At 45.1% G+C, this 20,633-nt stretch overlaps 1 protein-coding gene across 1 annotated transcript in view; it reads left to right on the top strand.

Moving 5' to 3' along the window:
* The window catches only part of LOC135525705 (cysteine-rich motor neuron 1 protein-like), a 208,771-nt gene that overhangs the window by 135,764 nt on the left and 52,374 nt on the right, over nucleotides 1-20,633 (top strand). The window contains exons 6-7 of the mRNA XM_064953494.1: nucleotides 489-671; nucleotides 15,677-15,874. Of these exons, the coding sequence (XP_064809566.1) occupies nucleotides 489-671; nucleotides 15,677-15,874 (381 nt within the window). The remainder of the gene's footprint in view (nucleotides 1-488; nucleotides 672-15,676; nucleotides 15,875-20,633) is intronic.

Genomic DNA, 20,633 nt, shown 5'->3' on the forward strand with positions numbered 1-20,633 from the left:
CTGTAGGTACTATAGTTTACAATCTGTCTCTCTCATACATTGATATCTGTGAGTTGTACTCACTGACGCACACTCACCACTGTAGGCCTTAGAAAGGTGCATTTTTTCACCTTGTGTTGCCATGGAGACCAGGAGAGACCAATTTCATAGCCTTCTGAAACTCTGCTGTGTCTTTACAACAGACACCGCGCTAGCTGTCTGATGGTAATTTTGGACCACTTTTGTCATCGTTATAATCTGTTTTTCTCTTTTGTTCCTACTTTTAAAAAATGTTGTTCTTTGCTATTGCTTGGTCAGTGGGCGTAAGAAATAACCCTGAAAGAAAGGGAGTTTTTCCCAGACAATGGGCCTCTGCTTCTGCTTGCTCTTTGGTATCAGGGCAGGTTATTGTAAAAGCACTTAGTGACAACTGTAGATGTAAAATAGGGGCATTATTAATACATTTGATTGATACATTTCTCTCATCATAAATCCTTTCTCCTCTCTAGAGACGAAGCCGGCTTGCAGCTTCAACGGGTCAGAGTACCATGACGGAGACATGTTCCGAATGGACGCCTGCCACTTCTGCCGCTGTCAGGGAGGGGTGTCGGTGTGCTTCACCGCCCAGTGTGGCATCCTGCACTGTGAACGCTACTACATCCCTGAAGGAGAGTGCTGTCCAGTCTGTGAAGGTATGACATCATCACCAAATGACATCGCTCCTGACTCCTCCCTCCCTGCATGACATGACACAGACTCTCTCTGTATTCACAAAGAGTCGTCTCAGAGTAGGAGTGCTGATAAAGGATCGGATTTGCCTTTCACATCATAATGAATACGATTATATGGACATGTGGTAGCTGATCCTAGATCAGCACTGTTACACTGAGACAATTTTTTAATACAGGCCCATATCACTATAAATGAGAAATCCCATAATAGTCACGGTCTAGAAACAGAATCAAATGAAACATGTTCCTTTAAGGGGAATCACTAAACCTCGTCCTTACACGACTCACTATTGTATGTATTCAGATCATGATCAAGCCTATGAGAAATGTTACATCGGTTTCTAAAGTTCCCTCAAGGTCAGAGATGTGGCAACAGAAACGACAGTCTGCTGAGACCAATGCATTTCATACCATTTCATTCAAATGAGTGCCTGTGGTAAAGAGCAGATTTGCTCTGCCTGAGTGCAAAGCATTAATAAACATCAGGAGAGAGATGAGCTGAGGCAAATGCCTAACTCCTACACCACCGTGACAATACCCAGCTATAGGCAATTAAAGCCTGAATGATGAGATTACTTAAACAGTCACTGAGTCAGTCCTTCTCCCTTCTGTTTCTCACTCAACCTATCTTTGACTGACTGTCTTTGGCTCAGACACACACACACACACACACACACACACACACACACACACACACACACACACACACACACACACACACACACACACACACACACAGAGAGAGGGCTTTATTTTATCAAACCTAATGCAATGGTAATTCTAAGCCCTACCGGTAGTGCTATAGGTCCGGGGTGTGTCAGAAATTGTTGTGTTAATTTCACAGCCGTTATTATGAGCTCAATAGCGGGCAGTCGTGTGAAAGGCCTGGATCTTGATGAATAAACAAGTTGTAGGTGTGACGAGGGTGTGGCCACTCACTGGCCAATCCAGTCGTTCCATGGCTTAATACTGCATGCATTTGTCTCATATTCTCTAGCTTATTGACAGTCTTTGCATTGTCATCAGCTCCAATTCAGCTGGGGGGCATGGAATATTCTTGTCCAAGTCCATTGTGGATTGATACTGTAGCCTATCCTATTTAATAAACTGTAGTAACAGTAAAAAAACATTCAGTGTTTGTTCAATATGTTTGGAGTGTTGACAGTCAACATTGTTGTACTTGGCTTCAATGAGTATAGGCCTTTACGCATCACACTTCTTCTTAAATAAAAAATACTAGCTTTTGTTATAGTAGGGTGAGGGCTTGTTTTTTAATCAAACTAAATGGAGAACAAGCGATTGTTACTGGAAAATAACTTAAACGTTTCTAAATATTAGTGCCACCGGATGATCTCATCTCACGTCAGCCAAACCCTTTATCGATAGTCTTGACAACTTAGAGAATACATTGGGCATGAAAAAACCCTGCCTTAATTCCGTAATTGTTTTTGAATCATTTGTTTTTTATGTTTCTAAATACGAGGTTTACGGGTGCAAAAATAACATCTCTCTTGTTCCATGTCCATATGGTCCCTGTGCTTCAAGGCTGGATAGGCTGTGCTTCCGCTGTCAGAATCCAATGTCATAACCAAATGCATTACCGCTAAGACCAGCTTTCGGTTGGATTTAAGTATCCCCAACTAGCACATGCTGAAATTGGTACTTTTTAAGGACACTCAGCTATTGCCACCCCTCCCACTTCAGTGCAAGCAAACTCATTTAACACGGATAAATTAAAAATCCTGCTGCTTTGAAGAGCACCACATTCAGTGCTTTCGGGAAAGGATTCAGACCCTTTGACGTTTTCCACATTTTATTACTTTACAACCTTATTCTAAAATAGATTATTTTCTCATCTACACACAGTACCCCATAAGTATTTTAGAAAATGTTGCTAATTTATGTCACATTTACATTAGTATTCAGACTCTATACTTTGTTGAAGCACCTTTGGCAGCGATTAGCGACTCAAGTCTTCTTGGGTATGATGTTAAAAGCTTGGCACACCTGTATTTGGGGAGTTTCTCCCATTCGTCTCTGCAGATCCTCTCAAGCTCTGTAAGGTTGGTTGGGGAGCATTGCTGCAAAGCTATTTTCAGGTCTCTCCAGAGATGTTCGATCGGGTTCAAGTCCGGGCTCTGGCTGGGCCACTGAAAAACATCCCCACAGCATGATGCTGCCACCACCATGCTTCACCATAGGGATGGTGCCAGGTTTCCTCCAGACGTGACGCTTGGAAGAGTTCAATCTTGGTTTCATCAGAATCTTGTTTCTCATTATCTTAGAGTCTTTAGGTTCCTTTTGGCAAACTCCAAGTGGGCTATCATGTGCCATTTACTGAGGAGTTGCTTCCGTCAAGCCTGATAAAGGACTGATCGGTGGAGTGCTGTAGAAAAGGTTGTCCTTCTGGAAGATTCTTCCATCTCCATAGAACTCTGAAGCTCCGTCAAAGTAACCATCGGGTTTTGGTCACCTGCCTGACCAAGGCCGTTCTCCCCCGATTGCTCAGTTTGGCCAGGCGGCACAGCTCTCGGAAGAGTCTTCGTGGTTCCAAACTTCTTGCATTTAAGAATGATGGAGGTCACTGTATTCAATGATGTAGAAATGTTGTGGTACCATTACCCAGATCTGTGCATTGACACAAACCTGTCTCAGAGCTCTATGGACAATTCCTTCGACATCATGGCTTTATTTTTGCTCTGAGAAGCACTGTCAACTGTGGGATCTTATATAAACAGGTGTGTGCTTTTCCAAATCATGTCCAATCAATTGAATTTTCCACAGGTGGACTCCAATCAACTTGTAGAAACATCTCAAGGATGATCGATGTTAACAGGATGCAACTGAGCTCAATTTCGAGTCTCACAGCAAAGGATTTGAATACTTATTTAAATAAGGTTTTTCAGGTTTTGATTTGTAATAAATCTGCAAAAATTTCTAAAACCCGTTTTCACTTTGTCGTTATGAGGTACTGTGTGTAGATTGATGAGGACTTGCATTTATTTAATCCATATTTTATAATTTAGCTAGTCATAGAACAAGCTTTCAAATTATGCGCACCTGACCTAGATTACGATTTGAAATGGGTCGTTTTTGGATTGCGTAAAACAACAACAGTAATTATGTGATGGTGAGGATCCCGGGATGCGTTCCAAACAAAACAACTGAACTCAGCAAAACAATTAATGTCCCCTCACTGTCAACTGCGTTTATTTTCAGCAAACTTAACATGTGTAAATATTTGTATGAACATAACAAGATTGAACAACTGAGACATAAACTGAACAAGTTCCACAAACATGTGACCAACAGAAATGGAATAATGTGTCCCGGAACAAAGGGGGAGTCAAAATCAAAAGTAACAGTCCGTATCTGGTGCGGTCACCAGCTGCATTAAGTACTGCAGTGCATCTCCTCCTCATGGACTGCACCAGATTTACCAGTTCTTGCTGTGAGATGTTACCCCACTCTTCCACCAAGGCACCTGCAAGTTCCCTGACATTACTGGGGGGAATGGCCCAAGCCCTCACCCTCCGATCCAACAGGTCCCAGACTTGCTCAATGGGATTGAGATCCGGGCTCTTCGCTGGCCATGGCAGAACACTGATATTCCTGTCTTGCAGGAAATCATGCACAGAACGAGCATTATGGCTGGTGGCATTGTCATGCTGCAGGGTCATGGCAGGATGAGCCTGCAGGAAGGGTACCACATGAGGGAGCAGGATGTCTTCCCTGTAATGCCTAGCGTTGAGATTGGCTGCAATGACAACAAGCTCAGTCTGATGATACTGTGACACACCGCCCCAGACCATGACGGACCCTCCACCTCCAAATCTTTCGCGCTCCAGAGTACAGGCCTCGGCGTAACGCTCATTCCTTTGACAATAAATGTGAATCCAACCATCACCCCTGGTGATAGAAAACCATGACTCATCAGTGAAGAGCACTTTTTGCCAGTCCTGTCTGGTCCAGGGACGGTGGGTTTGTGCCCATAGGCGACGTTGTTGCCGGTTATATCTGGTGAAGACCTGCCTTATAACAGTTCTACAAGCCCTCAGTCAGGCCTCTCTCAGCCTATTGCGTACAGTCTGTGCATTGATGGAGGGATTGTGCAATCCTGGTGTAACTCGGGCAGTTGTTGTTTCCATCCTGTACCTGTCTCGCAGGTGTGATGTTTGGATGTACCAATCCTGTGCAGGTGTTGTTACACGTGGTCTGCCACTGCGAGGACGATCAGCTGTCCGTCCCTTCTCCCTGTAGTGCTGTCTTAGGCGTCTCACATTACGGGCATTGAACAACATTGCCCTGGCCACATCTGCAGTTCTCATAGCTCCTTGCAGCATGCCTAAGGCACGTTCACGCAGATGAGCAGGGACCCTGGGCATCTTTCTTGTGGTGTTTTTCAGAGTCAGTAGAAAGGCCTCTTTAGTGTCCTAAGTTTCCATAACTGTGACCTTAATTGCCTACCGTCTGTAAGCTGTTAGTTTCTTAACGACCGCTCCAGAGGTGCATGCTTATTAATTGTTTATGGTTCATTGAACAAGCATGGGAAACAGTGTTTAAACCCTTTACAATGAAGATCTGTGAAGTTATTTGGGTTTTTATGAATTATCTTTGAAAGACAGGGTACTGAAAAAGGGACATGAGTTTTTGCACATGTGTGCTTGCTCTACTTCCTCAATGGCACAGCCAGGAGAAAAAAAAACCTGTCATAAAAGTGCTTTGAAATAACTTAGTAACTGTGCACATTTTGGAGAGGTGTATGGCCACTTGGAGACACAAGTTAGTTCTCTCACTCAAACCCTATTAAGATTTTGTTATCAACAAATGTGGTGAAGAGTACAGTAAATGTAAAATTCACATAAAATCAACAGTGTAATGTTTGGATTCAGTCTTGTGTCAGGTGAACTGTTGTGTCCTCAACTTTGGTCTAATTATTTTCCTGTGATCTCCAAACTGTTCCCTTTCAATTGCTACCATGCTTATGCATAATGCTTTCCATATTTCTTCTTTACGAAACATTTCAATTAGCCCCTATCCATTTAGGCCAAGTCCCAGGTGTTAAACTATAAAACTCTAACCTTTCGGGGACAAATGTAATTTACAACAGCAAATATTTTTATTAATGTAATATTGACCTCATGATCATTCAGTCCTTGCATCCATAGTTCTGCTCTCCCTGACCGTGGTTACATTTCTTCAGCCCCATCCCTTAGCTTTACAGCAAACCTCATCTCTCGTGGACAGGTACACTACATGACCAAAAGTATGTGGACACCTGCTCATGGAACATCTCATTCCAAAATCAAGGGCATTAATATGGAGTTGGTCCCCCTTTTTCTGCTATATCAGCCTCCACTCTTATGGGAAGCCTTTCCAATAGATGTTGGAACATTGCTGCGGACTTGCTTCCATTCAAAGAACAAGAGCATTAGTGAGGTCGGCACTGATGTTGGGCGAATAAGCCAGGCCCAAAGTCAGCGTTCCAATTCATCCCAAAGTTGTTTGATGGAGTTGAGGTCAGGGCTCTGTGCAGGCCAGTAAAGTTCTTTCACACCGAACTCGACAAACCATTTCTGTATGGACCTCGCTTTGTGCATGGGGGCATTGCCATGCTGAAACAGGAAAGGGCTTTCCCCAAACTGTTAAGATTTCACTTAACTGGAACTAAGTGGCCTAGCCCAAACCATAGAAAAACAGCCACAGACCATTAGTCCTCCTCCCCCAAACTTTACAGTTGGCACTATGCATTCGGGCAGGAATACATTCTCCTGGCATCCGCCAAACCCAGATTCGTCCGGCGGACTGCCAGATGGTGAAATGTGATTAATCATTCCAGACAACGCGTTTCCACTACTCCAGAGTCCAATGGCAGTGAGCTTTACACCCCTCCAGCCCGACGCTGCTCGGCCATGGAAACCCATTTCATGAAGCTCCCGATAAACAGTTCTTGTGCTGACTTTGCTTCCAGAGGCAGTTTGGAACTGAGTGTTGCAACTGAGGACAGACGATTTAGTGAGCTTGTGTGGCCTACCAATTTGCAGCTGAGCCATTGTTGCTCCAAGACATCTCCCATCACCATAACAACACTTTTGATTGGGGCAGCTCTAGTTGGGCAGAAAATTAAAAAACTAACTTGTTGAAAAGTTGGCATCATATGACAGTACAACTTTGAAAGTCACTGAGATCTTCAGTAAAGCCATTCTACTGTCAATGTTTGTCTGTGGAGATTTCATGGTTGTGTGCTCGATTTAGTACACCTGTCAGCAACGGGTGTGGCTGAAATAGCCGAATCCGCTAATTTGAAGGGGTGTCCACATGAACACTGAGTGTAAAAAACATTAGGAACACCTACTCTTTCCATGAGATAGACTGACAAGGTGAATCCAGGTGAAAGCTATGATCCTTTAATGATGTCACTTGTTAAATCCACTTAAATCAGCGTAGATGAAGGGAAGGAGGATTTTTAAGCCTTGAGACAATTGAGACATGGATTGTGTATGTGTGCCATTCAAATGGTGAATGGAAAAACATAATATTTACGTTCCTTTGAACGGGGTATGGCAGTAGGTGCCAGGCGCACCGGTTTGAGTGTATCAAGAACTGCACCTCTACTGGGTTTTTCACACTCAACAGTTTCCCGTCTGTATCAACAATGGTCAACCACTCAAAAACTGTGGGAAGGATGCATCGGCGTCAACACGGGCCAGCATCCATGTGGAACGCTTTCGACACCTTGTAGAGTCCATTCCCCAAATTAATTGAGGCTTTTCTGAGGGTGCAAGTCAATATTAGGAAGGTGTTCCTAATGTTTGTACACTCAGTTTATGTAAACATAACTGGTACCATAGAATCTGTCGGGAAGGAATGACGTAACGAGCAGCAGTAGTTCCAGTGTTTAGGTTTTCGTCACTGGTTATTTGGACATATCAATGTTTGGTGAAGGGTCTTAAACTGGGTGGCTGAGAATTTTCCAGTTGCGATGGTGTAAACTTTGTGGACAATATTTGTTTTTACACGTATGCCCCCAGACCTTAATCGAGAATCTGACAAAATTATGCAATATTTTAGTTCTGGGTTAACCAAGATTATAGCAAACCAAGTTTTTTAAATTACGTTTCCTTGCTTCACTTCTTCCTCAAACCGTTTGACAGAGGAAAATGTCCGGTCAGAATCATGACATCTATTACTGTATAATACAGTCTAGTGAGCGTCTGTGGAGTAAGTAGGGGGAGAGTTTACCTGGTATTATATGGGCACCAACCCGAGGAAGAGGGAACTCCTGATCTCTGCAAAATGGACCTTTCAACTCTTTTATTATTATTATTTTTCACCAGGTAGGCCAGTTGAGAAGAAGTTCTCATTTACAACTGCGACCTGGCCAAGATAAAGTAAAGCAGTGCGACAAAAACAACAACATAGAGTTACACATAAACAAATGTACAGTCATTAACACAATAGAAAAATCTATGTACAGTGTGTGAAAACGTAGAACTGTAGGGAGATAAGGCAATAAATAGGCCATAGAGGTGAAATAATTACAATTTCGCATTAACACTGGAGTGATAGATGTGCAGATGATGATGTTAGTAGAGATACTGGGGTGTAAAAGAGCAAGAGGATAACAATATGGGGATATTGGCAGATGGGTGTGCTATTTACAGATTGGCTGTGTACAGGTACAGTGATCGGTAAGCTGCTCTGACAGCTGATGCTTAATGTTAGAGAGGGAGATATAAGACTCCAGCTTCAGTGATTTTTGCAATTCGTTCCAGTCATTGGCAGCATTAGAACTTGAAGGAAAGAGAGGTGTTGGTTTTGGGGATGACCAGTGAAATATACCTGCTGGAGAGCGTGCTACGTGGGTGGGTGCTGCTATGGTGACCAGTGAGCTGGGATAAGGCGGGGTTTATAGACTTATAGATGATCTGGAGCCAGTGGGTTTGGCGACGAATTTGTAGTGAGGCCCAGCCAACAAGAGCATACAGGTCGCAATGATGGGTAGTATATTGGGCTTTGGTGACAAAACGGATGGCACTGTGATACATCCAGTTTGCTGAGTAGAGTGTTGGAGGCTATTTTGTAAATAACATCGCCAAAGTCAAGGATCGGTAGGATAGTCAATTTTACGAGGGTATGTTTGGCAGCATGAGTGAAGGAGGCTTTGTTGCGAAATAGGAAGCCGATTCTAGATTTAATTTTAGATTGGAGATGCTTAGGGGTAGGGGTAACCAGGTGGAAAGCATGGCCAGCCGTAGAAAAATTCTTGAAATTATCGATTATCGTAGATTTATCGGTAGAGACAGTGTTTCCTAGCCTAAGTGCAGTGGACAGCTTGGAGGAGGTGCTCTTATTCTCCATGGACTTTAGTGCTACAGGATGCAAATTTCTGTTTGAAAAAGCTAGTCTTAGCTTTCCTAACTAACTGACTATATTGGTTCCCGACTTCCCTGAAAAGTTGCATATCGCGGGTCTATTCGAAGCTAATGCAGAATGCCACAGGTTGCTTTTGTACTGGTCAAGGGCAGTCAAGTCTAGGGTGAACCAAGGGCTATATCTGTTCTTAGTTCTACATTTTTTGAATGCGGCATGCTTATTTAAGGTGGCAAAGAAAGCACTTTTAAAGAGCAACCCGGCATCCTCTACTGACGAGATGAGGTCAATATCCTTCCAGGATACCTGGGCCAGGTCGATTAGAAAGGCCTTGATGGCTCAAGTGTTTTGGGGAGCGTCTGACAGTGATGAGGGGTGGTCGTTTGACCGCGGACCCATCACGCACGCAGGCAATAAGGCAGTGATCGCTGAGACTGAGGTGTATTTAGAGGGCAAGTTGGTCAGGATGATATCTAAGAAGGTGCCCATGGTTACGGATTTAGGGTTGTACCTGGTAGGTTCCTTGATCATTTTGTGTGAGATTGAGGGCATCTAGCTTAGATTGTAGGACGGCCGGGGTGTTAAGCATATCTCAGTTTAGGTCACCAACAGTACAAGCTCTGAAGATAGATGGGGGGCAATCAATTCACATATGGTGTCCAGGGCACAGCTGGGGGCTGAAGGGGGTCTATAACCAGCGGCGACGGTTGTCACGTTCTGACCTTTATTTCCTTTGTTTTGTCATTATTTAGTATGGCCAGGGCCTGAGTTGGGGTGGGCAGTCTATGTTTGTTTTTCTATGATTTGGGTATTTCTATGTTTCGGCCTAGTATGGTTCTCAATCAGAGGCAGGTGTCATTAGTTGTCTCTGATTGAGAATCATACTTAGGTAGCCTGGGTTTCACTGTGTGTTTGTGGGTGATTGTTCCTGTCTCTGTGTTTGCACCAGATAGGGCTGTTTAGGTTTTATCACGTCTATTGTTTTGTTAGTCTATTCATGTATAGTTTTCTTTATTAAAGAACCATGAGTAGAAACCACGCTGCATTTTGGTCCGCCTCTCCTTCAACTCAAGAGAACCGTTACAACGGTGAGAGACTTGTTTCTGGAAAGGTGGATTTTTTAGAAATAGAAGCTTGAATTGTTTGGGCACAGACCTGGATAGTATGACAGAACTCTGCAGGCTATATCTGCAGTAGATTGCAACTCCTTTGGCAGTTCTATCGTGTTGGAAGATGTTATAGTTAGGGATGGAAATTTCTGGATTTTTGGTGGCCTTCCTAAGATTCTGACATGGTTAGGGTTAGCGGAGAGTGCTAAAGCAGTGAATAAAACTACCTTAGCGAGTAGGCTAATTTTAACATGCATGAAACCAAGGCTTTTTGGGTTACAGAAGTCAGCAAGTGAGAGTGCCTGGGGAATTGGAGTGGTGCTGGGGGCTGCAGGGCCTAGGTTAAACTCTACATCACCAGAGGAACAGAGGATGAGTGGATAAGGGTCGTCTAGTGCGTTCAGAACAGAGAGTAAAAGGAGCAGATTTCTGGGTCCGCGGAAGAATAGATTCAAGACATAATGTACAGACAAGGGTATGGTAGGATGTGAGTACAGTGGCGATTAAACCTAGGCATTGAGTGACGATGAGAGAGGTTTTGTCTCCAGTTAAACCAGGTGAGATTACCAAATGTGTGGGGGGGGGTGTGTCACGCCTTGGTCTTAGTATTGTGTGTTTTAGTTTATTAGTTAGTCAGACCAGGGTGTGACATGGGGTTATTATGTATTGTATTTTCGTTTTGGGGTTTGTAGTGTTTGGGATTCTAGTTGATTAGGGGTGTGTGTGGTGTTAATTAGGTTGGCTGCCTGAGGCGGTTCTCAATCAGAGTCAGGTGCTTCTCGTTGTCGCTGATTGGGAACCGTATTTAGGTAGCCTGTTTTTCGCTTTGCATTTCGTGGGTGATTGTCCCTGTCTCTGTGTAGGTTGCACCAGTCAGGCTGTATTAGGTTTCGTTCTGTTTGTTGTTTTTTTGTATTTATTTAGTTATTCGTGTTAGTTCGTTCGTTTTGTCTTCATTCAATAAACATGAGTAACTTACACGCTGCATTTCGGTCCGACTCTCCTTCAACTAAACAAGAACGCCGTTACAGAATCACCCACCAAACTCGGACCGAGCAGCGTGTCAACAGGCAGGAGCAGCGCAAAGAAGAGCCGTGCAAAATGGAGCCTCGTTATAAGGATTTCTGGACATGGGAGGAAATCCTGGACGGAAGAGGACCCTGGGCTAAACCAGAAGAGTGTAGCCAACCTAAAGCGCAGCAGGCGAAGAGTAAACAGGAGCAGCGTGTCAACAGGCAGGAGCAGCGCATCAACAGGCAGGAGCAGCGCAAACGGGAGCTACACGAGAAACAACAGAAGCAGCTTCAGTGGGAGAGGCTACACCATTTGGAGAATTGGACATGGGAGGAGGAACTGGACGGAAAAGGACCCTGGGCTCAGCCTGGTGATTATCGCCTCCCCAAGGAAGAATTAGAAGCGGCTAAAGCGGAGAGGCGCAAATATGAGGAGGCAGCACGGCAATGTGGATGGAAGCCCGAAAAGCAGCCCCAAATTTTTTTTGGGGGGGGGCTATCAGGGGGAGTGGCTGAGTCAGGAGATAGACCTGAGTCAACTCTCCCTGTTTATTGTGAAGAGCCAAGGAGGAGGTCAGAACCAGTGTTGGAGGTGAGCGAAGCAGAGACTGTGAAGGAGTTAATGGGAAAATTGGAGGAGAGTCTAATGAGGGAGTTGCTAGTTTGGTGCTTTAGATATAATATTCGGCCGACGGAGCGTGTCGGGGATTTGATGGCACCTGGGTCAGCACTCCATACTAGTCCTGAGGTGCGTGTTAGTCGGCTGGTGGAAAGTGTGCCAGCCTCACGCACTAAGCCTCCTGAGTACCAGCCTAGCCTTGCACGTCCTGTGCCAGTCCTGCATTCAGGCTCTTCAGTACTCCTTCACGGTCCAGTCCATCCTGTGCCACCTTCACACACCAGTCCTCCGGTAGTAGCTCCTCACACCAGGCTTCCTGTGCCTGTCCTTTATCCAGAACCACCTCCACACCCCAGCCCTCCAGTAGCAGCTCCCCGCACTAGGCTTCCTGTGCGTGTCCTCGGCCAAATACCACCAGTGCCAGAACCACGCATCAAGCCTTCAGTGCGCCTCGCCTGTTCAGCGCTTTCTCCCTCTCCTGCGCTGTCGGAGTCTCCCGTTTATTCAGCGGTTCTAGAGCCTTCCTCCTCTACAGCGCTGCTGGAGTCTCCTGTCTGTTCTGCGCAGCCAGCGCTTTCTCCCTCTCCTGCGCTGTCGGAGTCTCCCGTCTGTTCAGCGGTTCTAGAGCCTTCCTCCTCTACAGCGCTGCCGGAGCCTCCTGTTTGTATAGAGCAGCCTGAGCTGCCAGTCTACATTAAGCAGCCAGAGCTGTCAGTTTGTATAGAGCAGCCTGAGCTGTCAGTTTGTATAGAGCAGCCTGAGCTGTCAGTCTACATTAAGCAGCCAGAGCTGTCAGTTTGCATAGAGCAGCCTGAGCTGCCAGTCTACCTTGAGCAGCCAGAGCTGTCAGTTTGCATAGATCAGCCTGAGCTGCTAGTCTGCATGGAGCAGCTAGTCTGCATGGAGCAGCCAGAGCTGCCAGTCTGCAAAGAGCTGCCAGTCTGCATGGAGTTGCCAGTCTGCATGGAGCTGCCAATCTGCAAGAAGCCGCCAGAGCTGTCAATCTGCAAGGAGCAGCCTGAGCCGTCAGTCAGCATGAAGCAGCCAGATCTGCCAGTCAGCCAGACTCTTCCAGATTTGCCAGTCAGCCAGACCATTCCAGTCAGCCAGACTCTTCCAGATCTGCCAGTCAACCTGACTCTTCCAGATCTGCTAGTCTGCATGGAGTTGCCAGTCTGCATGGAGCTGCCAATCTGCAGGAAGCCGCCAGAGCTGTCAATCTGCATGGAGCAGCTTGAGCCGTCAGTCAGCATGAAGCAGCCAGATCTGCCAGTCAGCCAGACTCTTCCAGATCTGCCAGTCAACCAGACTCTTCCAGATCTGCCAGTCAACCAGACTCTTCCAGATCTGCCAGTCAACCAGACTCTTCCAGATCTGCCAGTCGACCAGACTCTTCCAGATCTGCCAGTCAGCCAGACTCTTCCAGATCTGCCAGTCAGCCAGACTCTTCCAGATCTGCCAGTCAGCCAGACTCTTCCAGATCTGCCAGTCAGCCAGACTCTTCCAGATCTGCCAGTCATCCAGACTCTTCCAGATCTGCCAGTCATCCAGACTCTTCCAGATCTGCCAGTCAGCCAGACTCTTCCAGATCTGCCAGTCATCCAGACTCTTCCAGATCTGCCAGTCAACCAGACCCTTCCAGATCTGCCAGTCAGCCAGACTCTTCCAGATCTGCCAGTCATCCAGACTCTTCCAGATCTGCCAGTCATCCAGACTCTTCCAGATCTGCCAGTCATCCAGACTCTTCCAGATCTGCCAGTCATCCAGACTCTTCCAGATCTGCCAGTCATCCAGACTCTTCCAGATCTGCTAGTCAGCCAGGATCCGCCAGTAAACCAGGATCCGCCAGTCAGCCAGGATCCGCCAGGATCCGCCAGTCAACCAGGATCCGCCAGTCAGCCAGGATCCGCCAGTCAGCCTGGATCTGCTGGATTCTACTTCCTGGCTGGGCTTTTTCTCAGTACTGGGTTTTTTCTCAGTGCTGGGCTGCCTCTCAGTGCTGAGCTGCCCCTCAGTCCCGAGCTGCCCCTCTGTCCCGAGCTGCCCCTCTGTCCCGAGCTGCCCCTCTGTCCCGAGCTGCCCCTCAGTCCCGAGCTGTCCCTCAGTCCCGAGCTGTCCCTCAGTCCCGAGCTGTCCCTCAGTCCCGAGCTGCCTCAGTCCCGAGCTGCCCCTCAGTCACGAGCTGCTCTTCTATTATGTAGGGTTCTGGGTGAGGACTATTCGGCCATGGTCGGCGGTTAGGGTGGATTATCTATGGACGCGAAGGGGAGGAACATTGACATTTTTGAAGTGGGGTCCACGTCCGGAGCCGGAACCGCCACCATGGACAGATGCCCACCCGGACCCTCCCTATGGTTTTGAGGTGCGTTCGGGAGTCCGCACCTTAGGGGGGGGGGGGGGTTCTGTCACGCCTTGGTCTTAGTATTGTGTGTTTTAGTTTATTAGTTAGTCAGACCAGGGTGTGACATGGGGTTATTATGTATTGTATTTTCGTTTTGGGGTTTGTAGTGTTTGGGATTCTAGTTGATTAGGGGTGTGTGTGGTGTTAATTAGGTTGGCTGCCTGAGGCGGTTCTCAATCAGAGTCAGGTGCTTCTCGTTGTCGCTGATTGGGAACCGTATTTAAGTAGCCTGTTTTTCGCTTTGCATTTCGTGGGTGATTGTCCCTGTCTCTGTGTAGGTTGCACCAGTCAGGCTGTATTAGGTTTCGTTCTGTTTGTTGTTTTTTTGTATTTATTTAGTTATTCATGTTAGTTCGTTCGTTTTGTCTTCATTCAATAAACATGAGTAACTTACACGCTGCATTTCGGTCCGACTCTCCTTCAACTAAACAAGAACGCCGTTACAGGGTGGAACAAAAGGGCTATCTAAGGCATATTGGACAGGGCTAGGGGCTCTACCTTGAAATAAGACAATAATCACAAACCAAAACAGCAATAGACAAGGCATATTGACATTAGGGAGAGGCATGTGTAGCCGGGTTATTATATATTATACTAGTAACACTAGATGAGTCAGGGAGCCAATTACGTAGTTGCTGCTACACTAGGCAAGCTGGAGATTCAGACAATTAGCGTGCCGGGGCTAGCAGATGGGCCTCAGGCGACTTCGCAAAGGAGGAGCCTGTTAAAACCACCTCGGACGGTTACGTTGGCAGACCAGTCGTGATTAATCGGCGGGGTTCCGTGTCGGCAGTAAAGGGTCCAGGCCAAGAGGTATTGTAGCCCAAGAATTGGCTAGTCGACCTCTTTGGCTAGCCGGGATATGGGCCTTGCTCAAGGCTAGCTCCAGGCGAACTGGTGCTTGCTTCGGGACAGAGACGTTAGCCAGTTGTAGCCACTCGGATAGCAGCTAGCTAGCTGTGATGTTCCTGTGTAAAGGTTCAGAGCATGCGGTAGGAATCCGGAGATGTGGTAGAGAAAAAGCAGTCAGATATGATCTGAGTTGATATCACGCTGTGCAGACTGGCAGGAATTGACCGGGTTGAGGCTGGCTGATGTCCGAGTTAACGGTGAGGACCGCTAGCAGCTGCTAACTGACTACTAGCTTGTAGCTAGTTAGCTGGCTAGCTTTTGATCGGGGTTCCTGTTCTAAACTATAAAGAGAGCAGATCCGTACCACATTGGGTGAGGCGGGTTACAGGAGAGTATATTCAGTCCGTAGATGGAAATTGAGATTAAAATACATACAAAATATATATGAAGAAAACGATATAAACAAGGGATAGGACGGGACAAGACAAAAGCACACTTCCGACTGCTATTCCATCTGGGATTCAAGTTACGGGCTCCTGTTCTGTTGTTTTGGGGTCTTTAATCTTAATCAATATTTTCCCCAACTATCTCTTTTCCAGACCCCATCTACCCAGTGCTGAACTTCGCAGGTTGCTACGTGAATGGGGAGATCCTAGCACACGGAGACCACTGGCGTGAGGACGACTGTACGTTCTGCCAGTGTGTGAGTGGTGACTCCCGGTGTGTGGCCGCTGCTTGTGGGCACAGCTGCCTCAACCCAGTGACCGTACCCGGAGAGTGCTGTCCAGTGTGTGAGGGTAAGTGTGTGTGTGTGTGTGAGGGTAAGGAGAGCACACACCGCCACCTGACATGCCCTCTCACCTCAACCTGTCTGTCTCTGTTTGTGTCTGTCTCATTGCCTCTGTCTGGTTGCATCTCCTATTATGTCTCTACTCAGTTGTTGTCTAAATCTATCTCTCATGCTTGCTGTGCCTGTTTCTATCCCTTTCTCTCTTTTACTTTCTCTGTCTAAATTTTTTTGCCTCTTTCTCTCAGCTTAAGTTTCAGTTTGTCTGCTTCTCTGTCTCTCGCATTTTCTCTCTCTACGTTACCCCTGTCTCTCTGCTGTTGTGTACTGTACATTTTATGTTTATTTGTCTTTGTATCCATATGGACCTGTCTATGTGTCTGTGTTTTATCTACTTGGCAGTGCAGTGTGACTCAGTGGACAGACAGGGTCGGTGTCTGTGAGGATTCTAATGAAATCTAGGGAAATCCAGGAAAATCTATTTGAAGCTGAGCAGAATCGCATAATTTAAGTTAGCAGGTGCGTGCCTCGGCTCCTCTACCGCTGGTGCCATACAGCAGCAATCTGCATACAAACGGTGACACACAAATCGTCCCTGGTGTTCTTTTCCCCCAACATTATGCACTGCTTTAGTTTCATCACACATGTGTATCAGAATACCACATTACCTCCTTTATTCTCATATTGGTTTGGGAAGACCACACTGGGGACTTAGGTTGCTGCTTGTTGCTCGTTTGTCTGGTTAGTGGAAGCAGTGAGCTTAGCGGCTTACAGAATCATAATCTTTTATTAGGCAAGTCTGAATTATGGATTTTTGCAAAGCTATCTGGGGATGTTGTTGTGTTATCTTTCTAAGGCTCTCTCTGGCTTCCTATCACTGATGAGATTACATCTAAGGTTCAAGGGGCTAGTGCAGTGTAGTATGCTGCCGGTTTCTATATCACACACATCCACACACAAGCATATATTGGATCGATGGTGTACTGTAGGTGAAGATCTTTGTTGATTATAGTCTCTTTTACCTTTGTAGCCAAGTACCATGTTTGTAATATCTTATGGATACCAGGAACACTATCTATGGACTAAGTACTGTGTCAAATGGCCTTTTACCAAATGTATATAGATGTATAAAAATGTCATGATGAAACAAATCTTCAAGAGTCAGCAAATGCTAAAATCAGTGATGCAAGATATGGATACATTGTTTTTGTATTGTTAGGTATTAATGCACTGTTGGAGCTAGCAACGCAAGCATTTCCCTGCATCTGCAATAACATCTGCAAATATGTGTACGTGACCAATACACTTTGAATTGATTGTTACAGCTTAGCATTGTTAGCTGTTAAACAATGAACTGTAAGATCCCTATCAGCATTAGCATACTTTTAATACTGTGGCCTTGAATGCTTGACTTACCACACGGTAACTTGAAGGATATATCTGTTGTAATAAATAGTATTTGTATCAAAGCATTTTAAAACAAAATCAATGACAAACAAGGAATTTAAAATGAGCAACGTAATGCATTACAAGCACAACCCAGCTCAACCCAGTGGATTTATGGTGAGTTTTGTTTTGTAATCAGGATGCAAAGATCTCCACTTAGGTAGCTAGTTTCACTGGCCTGGGGTCAGTTCCACTCCTGTGTCTGTAATAATGTGGACCAGGGGTGGGTGGAGGGAGGGAAGGGAGAGAGGAGGGCAGTGATCCATGCCATGTCTTAATGCCTGCAGGTCCTGTTGCCTCTACCCTATGGTGAGCACGCTCACCCCACCACCTTCCATTAATCTTTTATGTGCCTGTCTGCCTCTGGAGAAATGATGTGTTTTTTTGACTGACCGAGGCTCACACCTAGAGAGGGAGAGGCAGGTAGGGTCACCATGTTGTCCCAGTCCCACACTAACCCAATTGTCACATGCCTGGCCATGCACTTTGAACGGTAATATAAATAATAACAGATCATATGTATTTATGCATTTATAGACCATATTTTATTTCTGTATTATGGAAAATAGGTGAAATAAGCTCAAAATGGTTCACTCAACACTACTATTTCACAGTAGGCACACTATTTGTGTTGCTGATAATGATTTTTTTTGTGTGTTCTGTCCTCATTCGCGCAATATGTTTCCAGGGTTTTTCAGATCAAAGCTGAGATAGATAGGTGGGTGAAGATATTATTCACTTCCTTGATATGCTCGTGCTCACACACATTTACAGCCATTTGTAACGGCGTTCTTCGTTTGTTGAATGAGAGTCGGACCGAAATACAGCGTGTTGGTTACTCATGTTTTTTAATGAAACAAATGAATCGCGGTACATTAAATAACTGATATAAATAAATAACAACGAAACGGAACGTGAAACCTAATTACAGCCTATCTGGTGAAACAATCAACAATCACCCACGAAATACAAAGTGGAACCCAGGCTACCTAAATACAGTTCCCAATCAGAGACAACGAGAATCACCTGACTCTGATTGAGAACCGCCTCAGGCAGCCAAGCCTATACAACACCCCTACTCAGCCGCAATCCCAAATACTACAAACCCCAATACGAAAATACAATATATAAACCCATGTCACACCCTGGCCTGACCAAATATATATATATATAACGAAAACACAAAATACAATGACCAAGGCACCATTACATTTACTGATAGTAGTTTGGGGAATGGAATCCCTATGAGGCATAATGTATTTTGTCACTAGGATAGGTTTGGCTTTGATTGACCTGTAATTAAACAATGTTTTAAGGGAGATATATATATATAATTGCAAAATGTGATTTCTCCCAAAACACCTATACATATTTGTATTCCATTCATGGATGGGATGAGTTTTTGTATTATACTGTAAGATGGGTTTCACCGTCTGTGCTATTGGGGATATTGACCATTGTGTCTTGGTGGGGGACGTGAGAGATACTCTGAGAGATATGCTATGAAGACAGGGAGCAGCAGAGTTTAATGCATGCCCTCACATCGTTATACCTCTCATGACCTTACTCTGCCTCCTCAACAAAAACTCCTGACATTGGTGATATGTAGCAGGCTACCCTTAATAGATATCTCACGGGTTAGGACCTCAACCTTATTTCACTGCCATCTAGAATCATCTGAGACAATGAATGGGATTGCCTCATCTATTTACCATATCAAATATTACTCAAACACTAATGTTTTTTTGATTTACACCAATGTAGTCACCAACTTGCAGTGTGGGGGTTTGTGACATGCAGTCGTTGACTGTTAGAGCCCATCAGTGTGAGCTGTGGGTCTGAGCCTCTGTGTACTGGGTCTGGACCTCTGTGTACTGGGTCTGGACCTCTGTGTGTACTGGGTCTGAGCCTCTGTGTGTACTGGGTCTGGAACTCTGTGTTCAAACAGGTGCCATTAATACAGGTAACGAGTGGAGGACAGAGGAGCCTCTTAAAGAAGAAGACGTTACAGGTCTGTGAGAGCCAGAAATCTTGCTTGTTTGTAGGTGACCAAATACATATTTTCCACCATAATTTGCAAATAAATTCATTAAAAATTCTACGTTCTGATTTTCTGGATTTGTTTTTCTCATTTTGTCTGTCATAGTGTCACGCCTTGGTCTTAGTATTGTGTGTTTTAGTTTATTAGTTAGTCAGACCAGGGTGTGACATGGGGTTATGTATTGTTTTTTCGTATTGGGGTTTGTAGTGTTTGGGATTGTAGTTGATTAGGGGTGTGTGTGTGTGTTATATAGGTTGGCTGCCTGAGGCGGTTCTCAATCAGTCAGGTGCTTCTCGTTGTCGCTGATTGGGAACCGTATTTAGGTAGTCTGTATTTCGCTTTGCATTTCTTGGGTGATTGTTCCTGTCTCTGTTAGTTTCACCAGTCAGGCTGTATTAGGTTTCGTTCTGTTGTTTCTTTTGTATTTATTAGTTATTCGTGTTAGTTCGTTCGTTTTGTCTTCACTCAATAAACATGAGTCGGTCCGACTCTCCTTCAACTAAACAAGAACGCCGTTACACATAGTTGAAGTGTACCTGTGGTGAAAATTACAGGCCTCATCTTTTTAAGTGGGAGAACTTGCACAATTAGTGGCTGACTAAATACGTTGTTGCCCCACTGTATATAAGAACTGAAATATTAATCTGTCTCATTACTGATATGAGATTCAGTCCCCTGTTGGTCCCTGTCAGATCATCCATCCACTGACTGACTGCATGATAGAGTCCAACTCATCTAAATACAAATACTATTTATTACAGCAGATGTATCCTTCAAGTTACTGTGTGGTAAGTCAAGCATTCAAGGCCACATTATTAAACATATGCTAATGCTGATAGGGATCTTACAGTTCATTGTTTAACAGCTAACAATGCTAAGCTGTAACAATCAATTCAAAGTGTATTGGTCACGTACACATATTTGCAGATGCAGGGAAATGCTTGCGTTGCTAGCTCCAACAGTGCAGTAATACCTAACAATACAAAAACAATGTATCCATATCTTGCATCACTGATTTTAGCATTTGCTGACTCTTGAAGATTTGTTTCATCATGACTTCCACCTATGAAGTTTTGACTGGTTATGATTAAAGACATTTTTATACACCTATATACGTTTGGTAAAAGGCCATTTGACACAGTGCTTAGTCCATAGCCCATCAGCTTTAAACCTGAGGCTGGGTCAGTCAGTGAGCTGTGGTTCTGGGCCTCTGTGTACTGGGTCTGAGCCTCTGTGTACTGGGTCTGAGCCTCTGTGTGTACTGGGTTTGGACCTGTGTGTA

This window comes from Oncorhynchus masou, chromosome 32 (assembly GCF_036934945.1).
Source record: "Oncorhynchus masou masou isolate Uvic2021 chromosome 32, UVic_Omas_1.1, whole genome shotgun sequence".
NCBI lineage: Eukaryota > Metazoa > Chordata > Actinopteri > Salmoniformes > Salmonidae > Oncorhynchus > Oncorhynchus masou.